The sequence below is a fragment of the Pezoporus flaviventris genome, unplaced genomic scaffold, assembly GCF_033815535.1.
Source record: "Pezoporus flaviventris isolate CSIRO_AGI_PZ_B2104156 unplaced genomic scaffold, CSIRO_AGI_Pfla_v1 ptg000136l, whole genome shotgun sequence".
Classification (NCBI taxonomy): domain Eukaryota; kingdom Metazoa; phylum Chordata; class Aves; order Psittaciformes; family Psittacidae; genus Pezoporus; species Pezoporus flaviventris.
This window is the reverse complement of record NW_026892684.1, coordinates 174,975-192,268: the sequence shown is the minus strand read 5'-3', so window position 1 is coordinate 192,268 and position 17,294 is coordinate 174,975. Positions and strand designations below refer to the sequence as shown.

At 41.1% G+C, this 17,294-nt stretch overlaps 1 protein-coding gene across 7 annotated transcripts in view; it reads right to left on the bottom strand.

Moving 5' to 3' along the window:
• LOC133282712 (phagosome assembly factor 1-like) overlaps nucleotides 1-17,294 on the bottom strand; it is a 61,030-nt gene that overhangs the window by 18,484 nt on the left and 25,252 nt on the right. For all 7 annotated transcript variants that reach the window (XR_009747700.1, XR_009747699.1, XM_061478900.1 and 4 more), the window contains exons 5-7: nucleotides 5,945-5,988; nucleotides 5,572-5,651; nucleotides 1,168-1,262 (exon numbers count right to left, since the gene is read on the bottom strand). Coding sequence is in view for 5 of the 7 variants with exons in the window: in XM_061478900.1 (XP_061334884.1) it covers nucleotides 1,168-1,262; nucleotides 5,572-5,651; nucleotides 5,945-5,988 (219 nt within the window). In the remaining 2 variants the exon portion in view is untranslated. The remainder of the gene's footprint in view (nucleotides 1-1,167; nucleotides 1,263-5,571; nucleotides 5,652-5,944; nucleotides 5,989-17,294) is intronic.

Sequence of the window (17,294 nt, the reverse complement as noted above, 5' to 3'; positions counted from 1 at the left end):
AATTGAACCACACACCAAAACAAGATATTCAGACGCAATGGCTAGAATTGATTCTAGCAGTTTTATTCTAACACCTTTTAGTTTTCAAGTAGTCCTGCAAGGAGCAGAGAGTTAGACTCCATGATCCTTATGAGTCCCTTCCAACTTGAGATATTCTATGATCTTTTCAAATCTTTGGTATAGTGATTGACTTTCTTAGCAGCTCAGCCATTTAATTCATAAATGCCCTGAGAACTCTTGCATGAAAGGCAACTGCTCTTTGTTGAGACATTCTTTGCTTGGCTTATTAGGTTTCTATTTACCTTCCAATATTCCTGAAAGACAACTGACCTTCACTACTGCTAAATAGTAACTTCCCCTGGTTACCTACCCCCTTGCTCTCTCACATGTTAAAATGCAACTACTGAAGTACCAGGCTGTAACATGAAATGTGTCATCATGTTGGTTGATTTCTCCCACTTTGTTTTGGCTCTTTATAGGTGCCTTATTATTTTAATACAATACAGCACGTGTTCTTTTTAACTGATGAGCCTAGATAATACAACTGAGAGCATTTCCATCCTCACGCAAAAGGTATACATACATCTTTGTTAGCATAGCTGGAAATCACAGAAGACCTGTTCTTGTTTCCACTAGACAGTGATTTCCAAAGATTTCAGAGAATGCAGCAATACGTTCAATTATTCAGCAACTCATCTGAACACTTGGTGAATATGCAAACAGGCATTACAAATAAAGCTCATTCATCTGGCTTTCTAAAAGCACTCATGCTGAAGGACATGATGAAAATGTATTTTATGAACTACACCCTATTATAGTTGCACAATCGCTTTGATGAGATTTAAAAACATCTGATAAAGAACAGCCTTCCAGTAGGTTGCTTAATATTTATGTATTTGCATAGACACTCTCATTTTTAGCAGGCTCCTTTCAACAACACAACTGCATGATGCAAGCAAAACATCTAAGCATATGCCTTCTGCTAAAAGGAAGAAAATTTTTAACTTCAAAATGATTACATAGCATGAATAAGAGTACAACTGAGGAGTTAAATGCCTTCTGAATTACTGGCTTCTTTTGCTTGTAGGCGAGACACACAGTAGGTGATACTTTGCATGTACTATAGAGGCAAAAAAGACTATCCATTAACTAAGAAAGATTGCTGACCTCATACTTTGGAATTTCAGTCCAGGAGTCTAACTGAAAAGAAAATGACAGTCCTCTGAAATTCAGGTGAAAGAGCTGCTCAGCTGAATTATACACTAAAAAGGGAAAGAAAATAAGAACAGAGTTACAAAAAAACCTAAGAATTCTCCATATCCAACAGCACCTTCATCACCTCAATGAATTTACTATGTCTCAAAATGCAGGAGGAACACAATTACACATAACAATTAATAGTTTTGCTTTTAATTTCTTGCAGTAGAAACACGGCAATAAGAGGAGAAACCTTACATTCACTAGAGTTGCCTAGGCAAGCCTGTAGGCACAAGCCTATCCCTAATGATACAATTATACAATATGACACAATCAATTACAACTTAATATCCCTAAAGTAGTTTAAACAGCCACTGGAAGTGCAAAACAATTCTGTTCATTGTCATGTGAAACACTTGGACAATATTAACCAGAAAGTCCTTTAGACTGGTGTGCCCAGAGCACTGATAAATTCCATATTTAACACCCCTAGGAAGCAAGTTTCCAAGTGGGAGCTCACATGTACCTCCCTCCCACTCTTCCTGAGAAGCTCCTGCCTGCATACCCCAGTTCAGCTATCCATGATCCCAAGTAACATGGCACACTAAGGACATGTTTCCTACACATGAGTCCTAGGCCATTTACAGTGGTAATTAAACACACTGTCACTAGAAACACCAGCTGATGAGTCAGCTTTTACAAAGAGCAGTAATAAATCAGAACACACAAGAGACTTCCAGCTGTTATCACCTCACGAGACCTCCTGATTTACTGCAATAAACTGCACAACATCAACTATACACAGCAACAAAACTCATGCCAGTATTTACTCTAAAAAGACATACTGTTTTGTGAGACTGTGGAAAGCTTAAAAACAATCCCAGGAGACTGGGAGCTTGGGAACAGTTTGGGGATCGATGCTCCCAAACGTCAACCTATGCCCAGTAGCTGCTGGGGGGAACACACAGAAGCTGGTTCATTTGCTGTTTGAAAACAGCAAAGGCAAAAGAACAATAAAGAAACACTCCAACAAGAGAAGCTGTTTTCTTCCACTTCACCAAAGTAAACTGGTTCAATATTCCCTTTTTCCCTTACAATTTTATATTTAAGATGATATAGCATAGAGAGAAAAATGAATATTAATATAAATTTTTCCCCATCCCAAAGTGCCTTTCAAATGTTCAACTTGAGACACATGCCACAAGATGTTTGAACAATGCCAGACTACCCAGGACAGAAAAATAATTAGTTGAAAAATAAGCATTAAGCTTTCCAAAGTAATTATTTGTCTTTTCTGCAGAATGTGCTGGTTAAGAGCATTTTCCCTGCTTGTCACTCAAAGGAACCTGTATAGAAAATTACACAAATCTCATGTGATAAATTACGCATCTTTTCCAAAGCCCACAGACAGCTGGAGAAGTGCTTTTCCCCTAGTCATGCCTACTGTGATATCTGATTATACAAATCCTATCAGTTCCCATCCCCTGCAATGGTTGTTGATGCTCAGGCTTAAAGGGCAAGGAACGTTTTTATCCTTAAGAAGTTCTCTCATGTCTCCTTCAAGACCATAAGCTGCAACCATGTGACTGAACAAGGTACACTTTTTTTGGATTATTTAATTAATTTTATAATTTATTTATTTAGTACACAGATATCCTGCAGAATAATTAAAAATTACTGATGGAAGCAAAAAGAGTGCTGCATTGCTGCTGCACTATGGGTGAGAGAAAGGGAGAGAGTTTGCCTTCCAGGAAAGCCACCAACACCAGCAAGACTTTTCCAGCACCTCAGGGTAACCTGGGCAACCTCTAAAGTCTCCTAGAGTTAGAGAGGCAGAAGACAGTACACCCCCCACACCCCCCACCCCCCATCCTTGCAAAGCCGCTGTGGCAGGAGAGAAGGATGTTTTTTTCCTCTACCTTATAACTTTAGTTCAATCCTACAGCCCTCATATCCATGCTGAATGGCACTTCGGCAAATATCCACAAGGATTCATGAGAGGATGCGATTTCAGCAGAACCACTGGCAAGAGCAAATGTTTCCCAGCAGGAGGTCAGGTGAGAGAATCGTGGAAATGTGGGATCAAATCTTGGCTTTGATGATGCTATTGACCTCCAAAGTGGTCATATTTCGATCGGCCCCACAACAAAGATACTACAATGGATCAAACTAATATAAGCCAAAAAGTAATGAAGCTGGTTGCAATTTTCCTAATGACTTCTTTAAAAACACTGATTTGGCAAAAACAAAACTGCTCACTGAAGGTCTGTTTCAACACAAAACTGTTGCTAACCTTTTGAAATACATTTTGAAACTACTGTCATATCCTGTTGCAGGAAAGTTCTGCTGCAATCACTTTGGTTTTAAGTGAAAGACAACATTTTGTTTGAAGTTCTAGTGGAGGTTTAAACACAGAGATAAGCAACAAAAGACAAGTTTAAATGAGCTTGCATTGGGGTTTTGGAGGAATATTAGTATGGAGAAGAAAATAAGTGGTTGTGTCATACTCATTCATGAAAACTGGCATTTGGTACTTTAGTCACATTAAGAGGAAGGTTTCTCTTCCCACCTTTCTTTCCCCACCTGTCCTGGGTTCAGAAACCACGACACCACCTAGCTCAAATTTTTATGGAACATGAAAACACCATCGTCATCCCTCCCACATACTGAAAACTATTCTGTTTTCTGCCTTTTCTGTTTCAGAAAACACAATAAGCAAATGCACTAGTGAAATGGTATTAGAGGCAACATTTTAATAAATACATTTTCATATCTACATTCCACTGGATGAAAAGATGATAGTTTTTCATAACATCAGATGAAGCAAGTGTACAAGTTTTCTTAGTTGAATGAGACAGTCACACAAGATCTGGCAAATTGAGCATGAGGATGTGGTGCCAATCTATGTTTTAAGTGATTATATATAATTTTATGTAGTAATAAACCATGCTATTCCTATCATAATCAATATTTACAGCTGAGTAGGTCTTTTTATCATTCATAATATCACAATTTTTCAAGTGCTTAACCACTAAATATTTGCAAATAAGCCATCATCTCTTAGAAACTGTCAAGGATATGCAACAACTTTCACCCTTCCTAAGTTCTACATAGTCTGTTGTTAGATCTATTATGGAACTAGTACGTACTATAGACCTCAGAGTTTCTGCCTAAGAGGGAATGTTAACATCATTACCGAAGTGAAGTTTAAAAATGCCAAGTCTGGTCCTTGGAATATTATGGCTAGAAATCCTCCAAGCTTCATTATCTCCATCTGATATTCATCTACTACAGAAGGCTTTTATGTAATGATATTACTTCAGCCACATGACCCTCCACAGTTAATAAATCCTGTTCTGTAATATGCAAGAGACTGTCTGCAGAGAACAGGAACAAAGACTGGATATACAGCCACCATCAGTCACAAAGAACACTAGCCTATTTGGGATCAGCCTGACTACTGCAAATGGACTGATTTAAGCTAAAAATAGAAAATAGAAAGTGATGCTCTAAAAAAAGGTATCATCTTGCCTATATGGAGTTAGGCTTCTTTCTTGTTATGCCAGTTTGTGGCTCAAATTCTTGAGGGTTCCTGAGCAGTTTAATTATAATTAATTACAATATCCTCTTCAAAGTTTCACCAGTAGCTTATTTTCATCACCTAACAAACTCCTGAAATACACTTTCCATATTCATATATAAACAAGGAGCTTAAAGATAATCTTTTTCCTTCTACAGAGCTGGTGAACAGCCAACTAGCTGTGAAAGAGGCAGAGTGGGTTCAGCCAGGTTAATTAAACTTGTCTTGGTTCTGATCATGCTGCATGTAGGCTGGCTTCACACCTCCCCAGTAATCCCAGTAACAGGAAGGAGGCACAGGGAAAAGCAAACCAGTTATACACAGGCTCAGACTTGATCCTGCCTTAGCCGGGTATAACCACATTCTCAGAGGACAGAGTCCAAGTCCTGGCTGACTGCACAAGAGATCAGCACAAATGTATGTTCATGGTATACTTAATCCCTATGGACACTTTGAGCTGACCATGCATAAGAATGTGTGAAAACAACAGCATCAACAACAAAGCTCACTATTTTCTGGTACTGGCAGTTCAAAACAGATCATTAATGATATCTGAACACACCATTCTGTGCCAGTGACTCTCTGCCTCACTATTGTATTCTGAAACAGTCACAGTTGAATTTACAGTAGATATTACATAATATCTCAGCTATAAAAATACAACCATTCTGGAACACAACTTCAGATCATTCGACAACAGAAGTGTTTACACATTTCTCTAGGCAGACATACAGGAAAGACTTCCTAGAAAGAAGGCTGTCAATCTACGTGAGCTTAGGTGTATTTTGGCTTACCTCCTGGATGTGTTGCTCCAAATGACTGATCAATTTGTTCTATGGTTGGAGCAATTGCCTGAGAGTTAAAATGGACACCACTGAAAAAGAAAACAAAATTAATCTTCCTTAAGAATACTGAATGGATGCTACAAACATTTACTAATGGCAATACCATATTTAAATTGGAAGTCTCCAAAACTGAAGGGAAGAGTAAACTGGTAAATTAACCAAGTGCTGCGTTCATTGTCCTTTTTGACAGTTATTTTGTTTGTTTTGGGTTTGTTTTTTTAAAAAAGAATGACTGGGAAAAAAAAATGAAGCCAGGATTAATAAAAAGAGAAAAACCAGTCACTAATCAAGAAGAAATCATGGGAGGTCTTAGATGACTTACCAATATTTTAACTTCACCTTAGTCAAGTCATAAACTTCAATCACCTGAAACACAGGAAACAAACATTACCATACTTCACATATTTGGAAATCATTAAGGCAAGACTAGCTAGTGCTGCTCACTCCCCTAATTTGCAGCAGGACCTTCAGATCCTGTGTAAATCAGCACTCACCTGCACAAAGTAATCTTTGCACTAATACATCAGCATCTTGATTTCTGCAAAGATTACTCTTAAGCAAGTTCAAAGGAAGGTAATAGCAAAGGTTAGCTAATTAGGGAATCCTCTAACGAATGTCAATCAGTAGGCCATTCCTTGGGTTACTCTTATTACCTTGAAGAATGCCTGGAAAGCGTAGCGAGTCCTAACACTGACTGCACTGTTCTAACTTTCCAACTCCTTCTGAAGTAAAAGATGAACATGGCAAGATTAAGTATTACTCCATTTCAGTACTACATACAGATACCTAGCAATCTCTCCAAGCATTACGGAAGATAATCAGAAGAGCAACCCACAAATAAACAGAGCAAGCATGTGTTCCTGTGTCAGCAGGAAAAGGAAAACATTGTAAATGCTGTAAAGAAAAGGTAAACCACTTTTTATTGCTTTGTATAATCCTCCAACAAATCACTGTCAGATTTAGAAAGGACTCGCTCGTCAGCTAAAATACAAAGAAGTCCATGGGGGACTTGCTAACAAATGTGACTCTAATGCCTAAAAATACCACCGCCTAAAAATACCACCACCTAAAAAGGAAGGCCAGGTGTGGGGAGATGCCCAGCAAGTAACCCTAAATAAAACAACCTGTCATGTTTAAACCTACATATATATACATATATATATCAATAAATAAAAAATAAAATTAAAAAAAAATCAACATTTAACAGTATACTGTTGACTCAAAAATTTGGAAGAGTTCTCTGAAGCACTCCGTTTTCTCAGAAGCCCACACATTTTGGGATATAAGCAACAAGCAAAGCCTTAAGCAAGTAACAAATGAACATTCTGGCAGAACATAGAATCATAGAATAGTTAGGGTTGGAAAGGACCTTAAGATCATCTAGGTCCAATCCCCCTGCCATGGACAGGGACACCTCACACTAAACCATATCACCCAAGGCTCTGTCCAACCTGGCCTTGAAAACTGCCAGGGATGGAGCATTCACAACCTCCCTGGGCAACCCATTCCAGTGCCTCACCACCCTAACAGGAAAGAATTTCTTCCTTATATCCAATCTAAACCTCTCCTGCTTAAGTTTGAACCCGTTACCCATAGTCCTGTCACTAAAGCCCCCCTCCCCCAACACATCTAGTTTAAAGCATCCTTGACGAGTCTGGCAAGTCTCCTACCAAAACCACAGCAGTTCCACCAGCCCCCAGTAGACCTGGCCTACAAACGTGGCTGCCGTGTTCAAGACACATAAACCCCTGACTATGACACCATGCTTTTAACCATTTATTAACCTGGACAATCCTCCTAGCCTTTTTAGAGTCCTCCCCTGTATCCTGGAGAATTGACAAAAAGACTATCTGAGCTCTAGAGCCCCTAACCACCTCTCCCAGGGCTCTATAGTCCTTCTTTATGTTCCTCAGGCTACTACTATCTATATCCCTAGCACCCACATGGATCACTAGAAGTGGGTAATAGTCCATGGGACATACTAGAGCAGGCAGCCTCTCTGCAACACCCCTGATCCGTGCCCTAGGTAGGCAACACACCTCCCTTGAGACCGGGTCAGGCTGCCAGATGAGTGCTTCTGTCCCTTTCAAAAGCTTTTCTGGGTGGGGACAACAGATTTAGGAGGAAGCCCCTTGCTTTTAACTGTCCTCTTCTTCCTTTTTTTGTTGGTTTTTTTTTTGTAACTATTTCCCAGCTTCCTGGGTTAGCGGCCTCCTTCTTTCCTCCATGACCTAGAGAGGAAGCTTGTGGCCCCTGCACAGTTTGGGCCTGGAACAAGCATTCCTGCTTCCTAGCAGCTTCCCTGACATCTTGCAGCCTATTAAGACCATCCCGCAGCTCAGTCACCTGTGAAGAGCAACAAACCAATATTTCTTCTTGGAATCATAGAATCATAAAATAGTTAGGGTTCTAAAAGACCTTAAGATGGTGTAGTTACAACCCCCCCTGTGGAGGCAGTGTTCTCACAGGAGAATAGATAACTGGTACATAAATTCTGAATAATCCTGAAAGATACAGCAAGGCCATGAGAGGCCTGAGGAAGCTTAAGCAAGCAAGATAAGAAGCTGAAATTCACCGAGTTAATGAGAACTGTGGACTGTTGGCAAGCTTTTGAGGTCATGTTCTCACACCTGTGCTTAACCAAATATATGTTAGTCGCTAAGGGTCTTCAAGACATGTGTCCAACCATAATATGCCAAATCACTGTAAGTGCATGTAAGAAATAGTATATAAGGAGTTAAGGCTTGGTAATAAACGGCTTTTGTCTGATCATGTTGACCTCTGACTGGGTCCATAGTTTTTCTGCGGCAAATGCCACCCAGTGTGCTGCCCCCCCCTATTTTTCATATAGAAACTGAAGGAATTAAAGCGCGTGGCACTGAAGAAAGTGGAAAACATGAAGCTGCAGGGATGTCGGCTGAGTTCAATCTGGCAGGACCAGGATCAGGAGGTAGATGCCTCAGAACGGAGCCTTGTAAGCCCGGAAGACACCGCGCGGTGCAAATAAGGTAACAGCCAATGGGGTCTGGAAGAGGGTTAGGATGGGGAATCAATTAAGTAAAGAAGAAATGGTCATCCTTAAGCTCTTCCAGCATATCCTCTCAGTGAGAGGGATAGAATATGACGATAATCTGTTAAAAAGACTATTGCTCTGGAGTAAAGAAAAAGAGCTGATCCAGGGGGTTAATGAAGCTTTTGATCTCAGGACTTGGGAAAAAGTTGGGGCATGCCTGTGGGATGAAGTTACTTGTGGGTCTAAGGAGGTGAAGTCTCTTGCTGCCCCCTGACGACTACTGAAAGAGACACTAGCCGCAATGAAGGCTGAGAAAAAGGTGGCAAAATCCGCTTTTACAGCTCTCTCTGAGCCGCCTTCACAACAGCAGGGGTCGGTACCTACATTAGATTCAGCACCCGGTGCTACAGCCATGGTAGTGTCGTCTTTTTTGGGCATAAAACATTCTGGCAAAAAACTGGCGCGCAGTACAGTACGAAAGTTTGAGGACCCTGCGCCTTTCCCCTATCCTGTCTCGACAACGCCTTTATCGGCGGTAGCTCCAGCTGATACTCGGGAGCCAGTAGCGGCTACTGAGCAACTGAAACAAACTGATGTCAACTCTTTTCGTGCTGCTACTGCCCCTGAACTTAGTCCCCAAGAATTTTTGCTAGGGTGGGAGTCTCCTAAGGAGGAGAGTGTAACTCCAAACAAATACCCACCTCCGCCACATAAACCACCGCTTGCATCGCTCCCACCGGAGCCGCAAAATAAGTGGAACTGGGGACAATGGACAAAATCCTTAGATAAACAATTGCAGGACTTGCGGGACCGCCTGGACAAATTGGGGGAGGAGAGGGAGGAAGCCCCAGAAAAAAAACGGAAAAAAAAGATAAGATCAGTCCTTGTGATGTGCCGCTACCACTGACTCCTACAACTCTTAAAGCTAATCCGAATGCCATGAGATGGGGAGGCTGCATTCAGGATGCAATCATAGACAGTACTACTTTACCGACAGATGTTCCCGCTGCATTTCCTGTTATTATAAATTCTCAGGGACAGCCTGTCTGGACTCCTATGGACTGGAAAGCTATGAAAGAAATTAAGAGAGCTATTACTCAGTATGGGTTGTCTTCCCCATATACACAGCAAATGTTATCTGCTTTCTTTTCTAATATTGTTCTCACTCCAAATGATTGTCTCAGAGTGGCTGAAATTTTATTAACACCTTCACAGCTCCTACATTTTAAAAGTGGGTTTGAGGAGCTTGCTGCAAGGGCTGCAGATGAGAATTCAGAATGTAATCCTCATCACCCTTTGCACGGTGTTTCATCTGAAATGTTATTGGGAAAGGCACAATTTCACCCTGATGGAGTACAAGCTCGTATGAAAATTGAAATTTTACAGCAATTAAAGCACCGCAATTGGCTTTAGCTGCTCTGAAAGCTGTGCCGGAAGCAGGAAAGCCTAATCCTTCGTATACATCAGTAAAGCAGGGACCTACTGAGCCATATATGCAATTTATTGACAGATTGACAGAGGCTATCGAAAAGAATATTGATCTGGCATCTAATGCTAAAGAATCGATGCTTATGTCTCTGGCTATGGAAAATGCTAACCCAGCTTGTAAGCGTATTTTGCAGGTTTTGCCAAAATCTGCTGGTCTTCAGGAAATGATGGATGTATGTTCTAAAGTGGGCACAGCAGAGGAAAAGGCTGGATACATGGCTACTGCCTTCGCCGCTGCTGTTAAACCCCTTCTACAACAAGGTCAGGGTGATCGTGGGGGTACTAAAGGTATGAGATGTTATAATTGTGGATGGATGGGACATTAAAAAAAAAAAAAACAACAAAACCCAAACAAACAACAACAAAAAAAAAACCCACAGTGCACTGTAAAGAAAATTAGTTCAGCAACCCACCCCCCTCAGGGTGGTGTTACTGGTTTTGCAGATAAATGTATTAAATGTGACAAATTTGGCCATAAGACAATTGAATGTCATTGCTTTGCAACCTGGCTTGCCTAGCCCTTCAATGATACCTCAGGGCTGGGATTTAATAATAATTGATTTAAAAGACTGCTTTTTCACAATTCCTCTACACCCAAGCGATTGTGAAAAATTTGCTTTCTCTGTCCCAGCAATTAACAAAGAAGAGCCTGCTAAGAGATATGAATGGGTTGTTTTACCTTAAGGTATGAAAAATTCTCCTGTTATTTGTCAACTGTATGTTGCCTGGGCATTGAAACTGATCCGACAAGAACTGCAAAAATGTGTTATCTATCTATCACTATATGGATGATATCCTAATTGCAGGCAAAGATTTAAACAAGGACCATCTGCTCTGCCTGCTACAATCAGAATTAGCAAAAGCAGGACTGGCAATTGCACCAGACAAGGTGCAACGTGAAGTCCCTTGGAAATATCTGGGGTGGATCATTTCCAGAACTGAAATTAGGCCTCAAAAAGTTAAAATTACCACACAGATAAAAACCTTGTCTGACGTGCACAAATTGATGGGTGATATTCAATAGATCCGCCCTTTGTGTGGAATCACAAATGATGATCTGACCGATCTCATGCCCCTTTTAAAGGGCGAGTCAAAGGCAGAACAAAAAAGAGTTCTATCAAAAGCTCAGTATGAAGCCTTAGATCACATCATAACAAAAATCACTACCTCTTATGCTTCTCAATGGGATCCAGATTTACAGGTTATTCTGTTTATTGTCAACAGTGAGTATCATCCATTTAGTCTACTAGCACAGTGGGATCTTCAAAGGACTGATGCTTTATGCATTTTAGAATGGAATTTCCTGCCTTATCGATTACGTAAAACTGTAACTACTCGGTTAGAAGTATTTGCTCTTTTGATTGTACGAGGTCGTTCACGTTGTCAGGAAATTATGAGCTGTGATCCATCACAAATTTCTTTGCCACTTACCAGGGTATGGTTAGACTGGGCACAACAATCTAGCTCTGCTTTTCAGTTTGCTCTGACAGGTTTTGTTGGTCCTCTTAACATACATTTTCCACCTCATAAGATGTTTACAATGCTAAAGAATAATCAATTTGAAGATGTTACCTTTTATTCTAGTAAACCTGTTGTAGGATTAACTGTCTTTACAGATGCAAGCAAAATCAATTTCACACCCAGATATGTTTGGCAAACAGACGATGGTTGGAAAGAGCAGAAGATACTTGGTCATTTTTCCAATTCACTACAAACACTAGAGCTAAGTGCTTTTATTGCAGTATTTCAGCAATGGCTGACACCCCCCTTGTCAATGATTGAATGAATTGAAATTTGAGCTTAGGACTTCCATTTTATGGATGTTTTCAGTCCTTCTTAAAGTGAAGGGAGCAACCTTTTTCACGTTAAAGTAAAAAAAAAAAAACAAACCAGAAAAAAAAACACCACCCCCGCCCCCTTCCCCGAACCTCCAGGGAAGCGAGACCAGTGTGGGATACAGACGTATTGTGTGCATTTCCGGTGGTTGCAAGGTCTCACATATGCTCTTATCAGGGGTATTGGGCAGACTGTGACGGACCGTGGACTTGGGAGCCCATATAAAACTCAATTGGATACTCAAGCACTAGAAGTTGGTAAATATAAGTATGTCCATGTTTCTATCGACCTTTGCAGACCTTTATAGATATTGCTGGCCACTTCTTTCAACATAGGCTAGCCACCCGTGTCGGAATGAGTGTGCATTTTGGTCAGTACAAAAAGCCCAAGCCTCATGCGATGTCAGGGAGGCAGAGCCTCTGCGGGGACGCCCGCTAAGGTTGAGCCTGCCACCTCGCACTGCAATGATGCTTCTTGGAGCTGATTTCCTGTTAGTCTCCACAGGGTCCTTGTGCCACGTTCTGTACATGGGACTGTGTAGTAAGAGTAATGATTGTCTGGATTTTGTGCTTCAAATATTGTAGTTGTGCGGAGTGTGCTTGTGGGATCCCATACGTGTGTGTGTGTGAGTGCTGAGGGCAGACGGTGTCCCGTGTATTTTTTTGTTGTTGGGTTCATGTAAAAGTTTTTAACGGGTAGCAGTTTAACATTTTGAGCAAGAAAGGGTTAATGGAAAAGTGCAGTTGCTGGCAGGTCTTTATGGTTGCTGCTGAAGCAGGCAGGCGTTTATAACTACTGCCAAGCAGGCTGGCGTTTGTAGCCGTGTAAAGCAGGATGAGTGACTTTGGGAAAAAAAATTTAAAAACAAGAAAGAAAAAAAAAATAATAATAAATAAAAATAATAATAACAACAAACCTCTCGATCTATTGAAGCATTGACGCAGTTTGTAGAGATACCACAAAAAAAGTCTAAAGAGCACCTGAAACAAGCGGCGTGCATGGTAGGAGCCTTGCTCAGTATGTTTAAAGTAACCTGGGGGTGAATCCAAGACTTGGAGGAACAGATAGATCAGTTGAAACAAGAACTGCTAACTGAAAAAGTTAAAGGGTAGTGCAACCACAAGCTTTATGAGCCATCACCCAAGCAGCATCAGGGTGGCAGAGAAAAAAAAAAAAAAAAGGGCAACGATGCAGCAAACTCCTCGACTGTTAACAATGTGCAGTTTAACCTGTCTACTTCTCAAGAACTGATAACCTGGAGGAGGGGTTATATTTGTGTCCTCCTGCCTACAGGTCCATGGCGACTGCCTGCAAAGTTTGTCAAGCCTTGCCATGAGCTCGACAGACGAATGGAGAAACCTGATGCATCAGCTACAGTTGCTGACCGTGAATACCCCAAACAGAATGAGATAGAGGAAAACGAATGATTGCAAAACATGACTAGGTTGGCCTCTGTGTTTGCCACCAAGAAGAACCTTTAGCTCCGATGCTGGCTGCAACCCAGCAGGCGTGGAGCGGTGGGGACACATGCCATGCCAGACCTTCATGTGAAGATGGCCTCCCCTATTATGAGAGAGCCATACAGCAGAAAAAAGGGGCAGGCCCAGCAACCTGTAGTTGGCATATGTTGGAGATATAATATAGCCCAAATCCCCTGCTAAAGTAGGGTCATCCAAAAGATATATAAAACAAAAAGGGGGAGATGTGGGGGCAGTGTTCTCACAGGAGAATAGATAACTGGTACATAAATTCTGAATAATCCTGAAAGATACAGCAAGGCCATGAGAGGCCCGAAGAAGCTTAAGCAAGCAAGATAAGAAGCTGAAATTCACCGAGTTAATGAGAACTGTGGACTGTTGGCAAGCTTTTGAGGTCATGTTCTCACACCTGTGCTTAACCAATTATATGCTAGTCACTAAGGGTCTTCAAGACATGTATCCAATCATGATATGCCAAACCACTGTAAATGCATGTAACAAATAGTATATAAGGAGTTAAAGCTTGGTAATAAACAACTTTTGTCGGATCATACTGATCTCTGACTGGGTCTATATATTTTCTGTGGCACCCCCCTGCCATAGACAGAGACACCTCACACTAAACCACATCACCCAAGGCTCTGTCCAACCTGGCCTTTAACACAGCCAGGGATGGAGAATTCACAACTTCCCTGAGCAACCCATTCCAGGGCCTCACCACACTAACGGGAAAGAACTTACTCCTTATATCCAAACTAAACTTCCCCTGTTTAAGTTTTAACCCGTTACCTCTTGTCATACCACCAGAGTCCCTAATGAAGAGTCACTCCCCAGCATCCTTACAGGCTCGCCCTTCAGATACTGGAAAGCTGCTATGACATCTCCATGCATCCTTCTCTTCTCCAGGCTGAACAGCCCCAACTTTCTCAGCCTATCTTCATACAGGAGGTGATCCAGACACCTTATCATCCTCGTGGCCCTCCTCTGGACTTGTTCCAACAGTTCCATGTCCTTTCTATGTTGAAGACAGCAGAACTGCACACAATACTCGAAGTGGGGTCTCATGAGAGCAGAATAGAGGGGCAGGATCACCTCCTTCGACCTGCTGGTCATGCTCCTTTTGATGCAGTCCAGCAGATATCAGTGTGGTTGAAGTCCCCCATGAGAACAAGTGCCTGCGAGCGTGAGGCTGTTCCTATCTGTCTGTAGAGTGCTTCATCCACAGACTCCTCTTTGTCAGGCGGTTTGTAACAGATCCCCACAATAATGTCCCCCATTGCTGTTCTCCCTTAAACCCTGACCCACAAACTCTCTGTTGAGTTCTGATTCGGAGAAGACTCCAGGAACAAACTTGCCAACAAAGTTTTCAAGCTGACAAGTAGATATTCTTTATTGCAGCGCCGGGAGACACGGGGGATAGCTCCTCCTAACGTGTGTCTCCCCAATTGCCACACAAGCCGTCCTTTTATAGCCACTGGGCATACATACGTATTCATGAGGCTACGTATGAATTACATAATTTTCCAGAAAGCTCCCCGCATGCGCACAGAATTGTGGTGGTGGTCTCTGAGGGTCGTTTACTTCTTCCAACAATCTTCATCACTTCTGGCAGCCTTTGAAGCACGCGCAGTAGATGCTCATATCAGTTTAATTGGTTTCTTAGCACTAGAGACATAATAATCCTCCTACTTATTAGTTAGTTTACCTGTAGCCCATCCTGGACACCTGCCATTCCCAGTTACTCCCTATCCCTGTGTCCTGTTCTTCTAGACTGTTTTTTTTTAAACTATGTCACAACTATAACGATTTATCTTGTGAGAATTCTCAGTATGTTCTCTAGCTGTACTCTATTTTTTTCTATGTCTCATGCACCTCAGTAATTTTCCATTGCTACTGTTACAAAGCCAAACTTAACATTACTTAAAACTGATTCTAAAAATTTCTATATTCCATTTTCTGATCTTGTGCCCCCTTGTCTCAAATTCCCCCCTTTTTCTGTCCTTTTGCAAATTCTTTTGCAACACTTCATAAACTACCATTGCCGTCTAAAGTGTTTTTGAAGTAATTTCCCATTTCTACTTGATGCTTGATTTCATTTCTCTTCCAATCATCAGAATTTATCACAGACCGTTTACAAAACCAGAGGGAACATTGTATCATACCACAAGTAATCAATATTAAAATAATTAACATCAATATTCCTGCAACCAGTTGCCTCAACCAGGAAAGATTAGGTAACCATGAAGTTAACTTTTTCCATACTTCTTCAAAACCCCACGAGGTGTCATCCATGGCCATTTCATGAAATATCTTAGTTTGTTTCCAAATTTCCTCCAGAAATGTTTCAATTCTGCCACTTTAGTCTGTATAGGAACAATAACTTTCATTGATTATGGAACAAAACCCTCCTTCTGATGCCAATAACATGTCTAGAGCCATTCCGTTTTGTAATATCACTTTAGATAGGCTGGTTATCTCTTCTTGTTCTGCCTGGATTATATCAATGTTTTTACTTTCCATTTCCTCTATGGTTGCTGAGATATTTACAATTGCCTTCTCTAATTCACTTACTCCCAAAGATGGAATTAGCCCTCTTACAAAACTATGAAATGCGGTGTGCCGTTCAATAATAGGGTTAAACCCTCGCTTAATCCGTTTAGCATATCTTCTAATCCAGGTCCCGGAAGGAAACCTGTTGATAATAGTAAAATTGGGTATTACAGCACCTAAAGTGCATGCCCCCTTCCACTTGGGGGGTAGAATCTTATAAGCATTTTCTCCACATGACCACTGCCATCCTTTCCCTTTCGGAACGGGCCACCACTGAACTAAGATACCATCTATATTAATAGTATGATTGCAATTTGAATGGTGACCTACATCTGTGGCATTTAAACAAGCATGATCTACTCTGGATCCTGGTGTAATACATCTTTGTGCACAAGTGTAATATTTATTACCTGGATTAGGATTAACTATTCCAAATTTTAACCTTTCCTTCAAATACAGATTGCTAGTGTTCACCCACAAATTTGTCCATGAGACAGTGTTAGGAATTGGAATTCCAATTAATGGGAGACCCAGGCTTTCTCCTGATTTAGGCAACTGTGCACACACCCAACAGTCACTACAATTAAAACCTTAGTAACATTATGCGCTAATTTCAGGTATAAGTTCTGGTCCCAAGCTTGGGCGCCAGTTACCATTATGAGTCAAAATTATGACCGACGCAATTTCATATGTAAGGGTCCTGAAGGTTCGATCCGCCATGTCTTCTCTGTCTCTGGTGCTTTCTTAATTCTTGAATAATATAGACAACCAGGTTGTTCCTTTATCTTCACCGCTGTAAAGGTGGTCAGTAATATCTGGTACGGTCCGCTCCACTTCTCCTATAGACTATCTCCTGAAAAATTCTTAAGATAAACCCAGTCTCCAGATCTGAAAGGGTGAATCGGATAATCCAAACCTCTTGCTCTTGTCCCTACTATTCTCTTATTTATCTCCTCCAACTGTTTTCCCAGATTGATCATAAACTGTCGAAGACAGCCTTCTCCCACTTCCTGAAGACTTTCTCCTTTAAACTGGGACTGATATGGTCTTCCATACAAAATCTCAAATGTACTGGCCTCTTCTTGCAACCAAAGTTTATTTTGAATTCTTAATAGAGCCAGTGGTAAAGCATGGTACCAGTATAAATTCATTTCCTGACATATTTTACTAGTTTGTTGTTTGATCAGATGGTTCATCTTTTCTGCTTGCCCACTGGCCTGAGGCCTGTATGGAACGTGTAGTTCTAATTTTTTGTTAATTTCTTGTAACAATTTTGCACTAAAGTGTGAACCCCGGTCGGAAGTAAT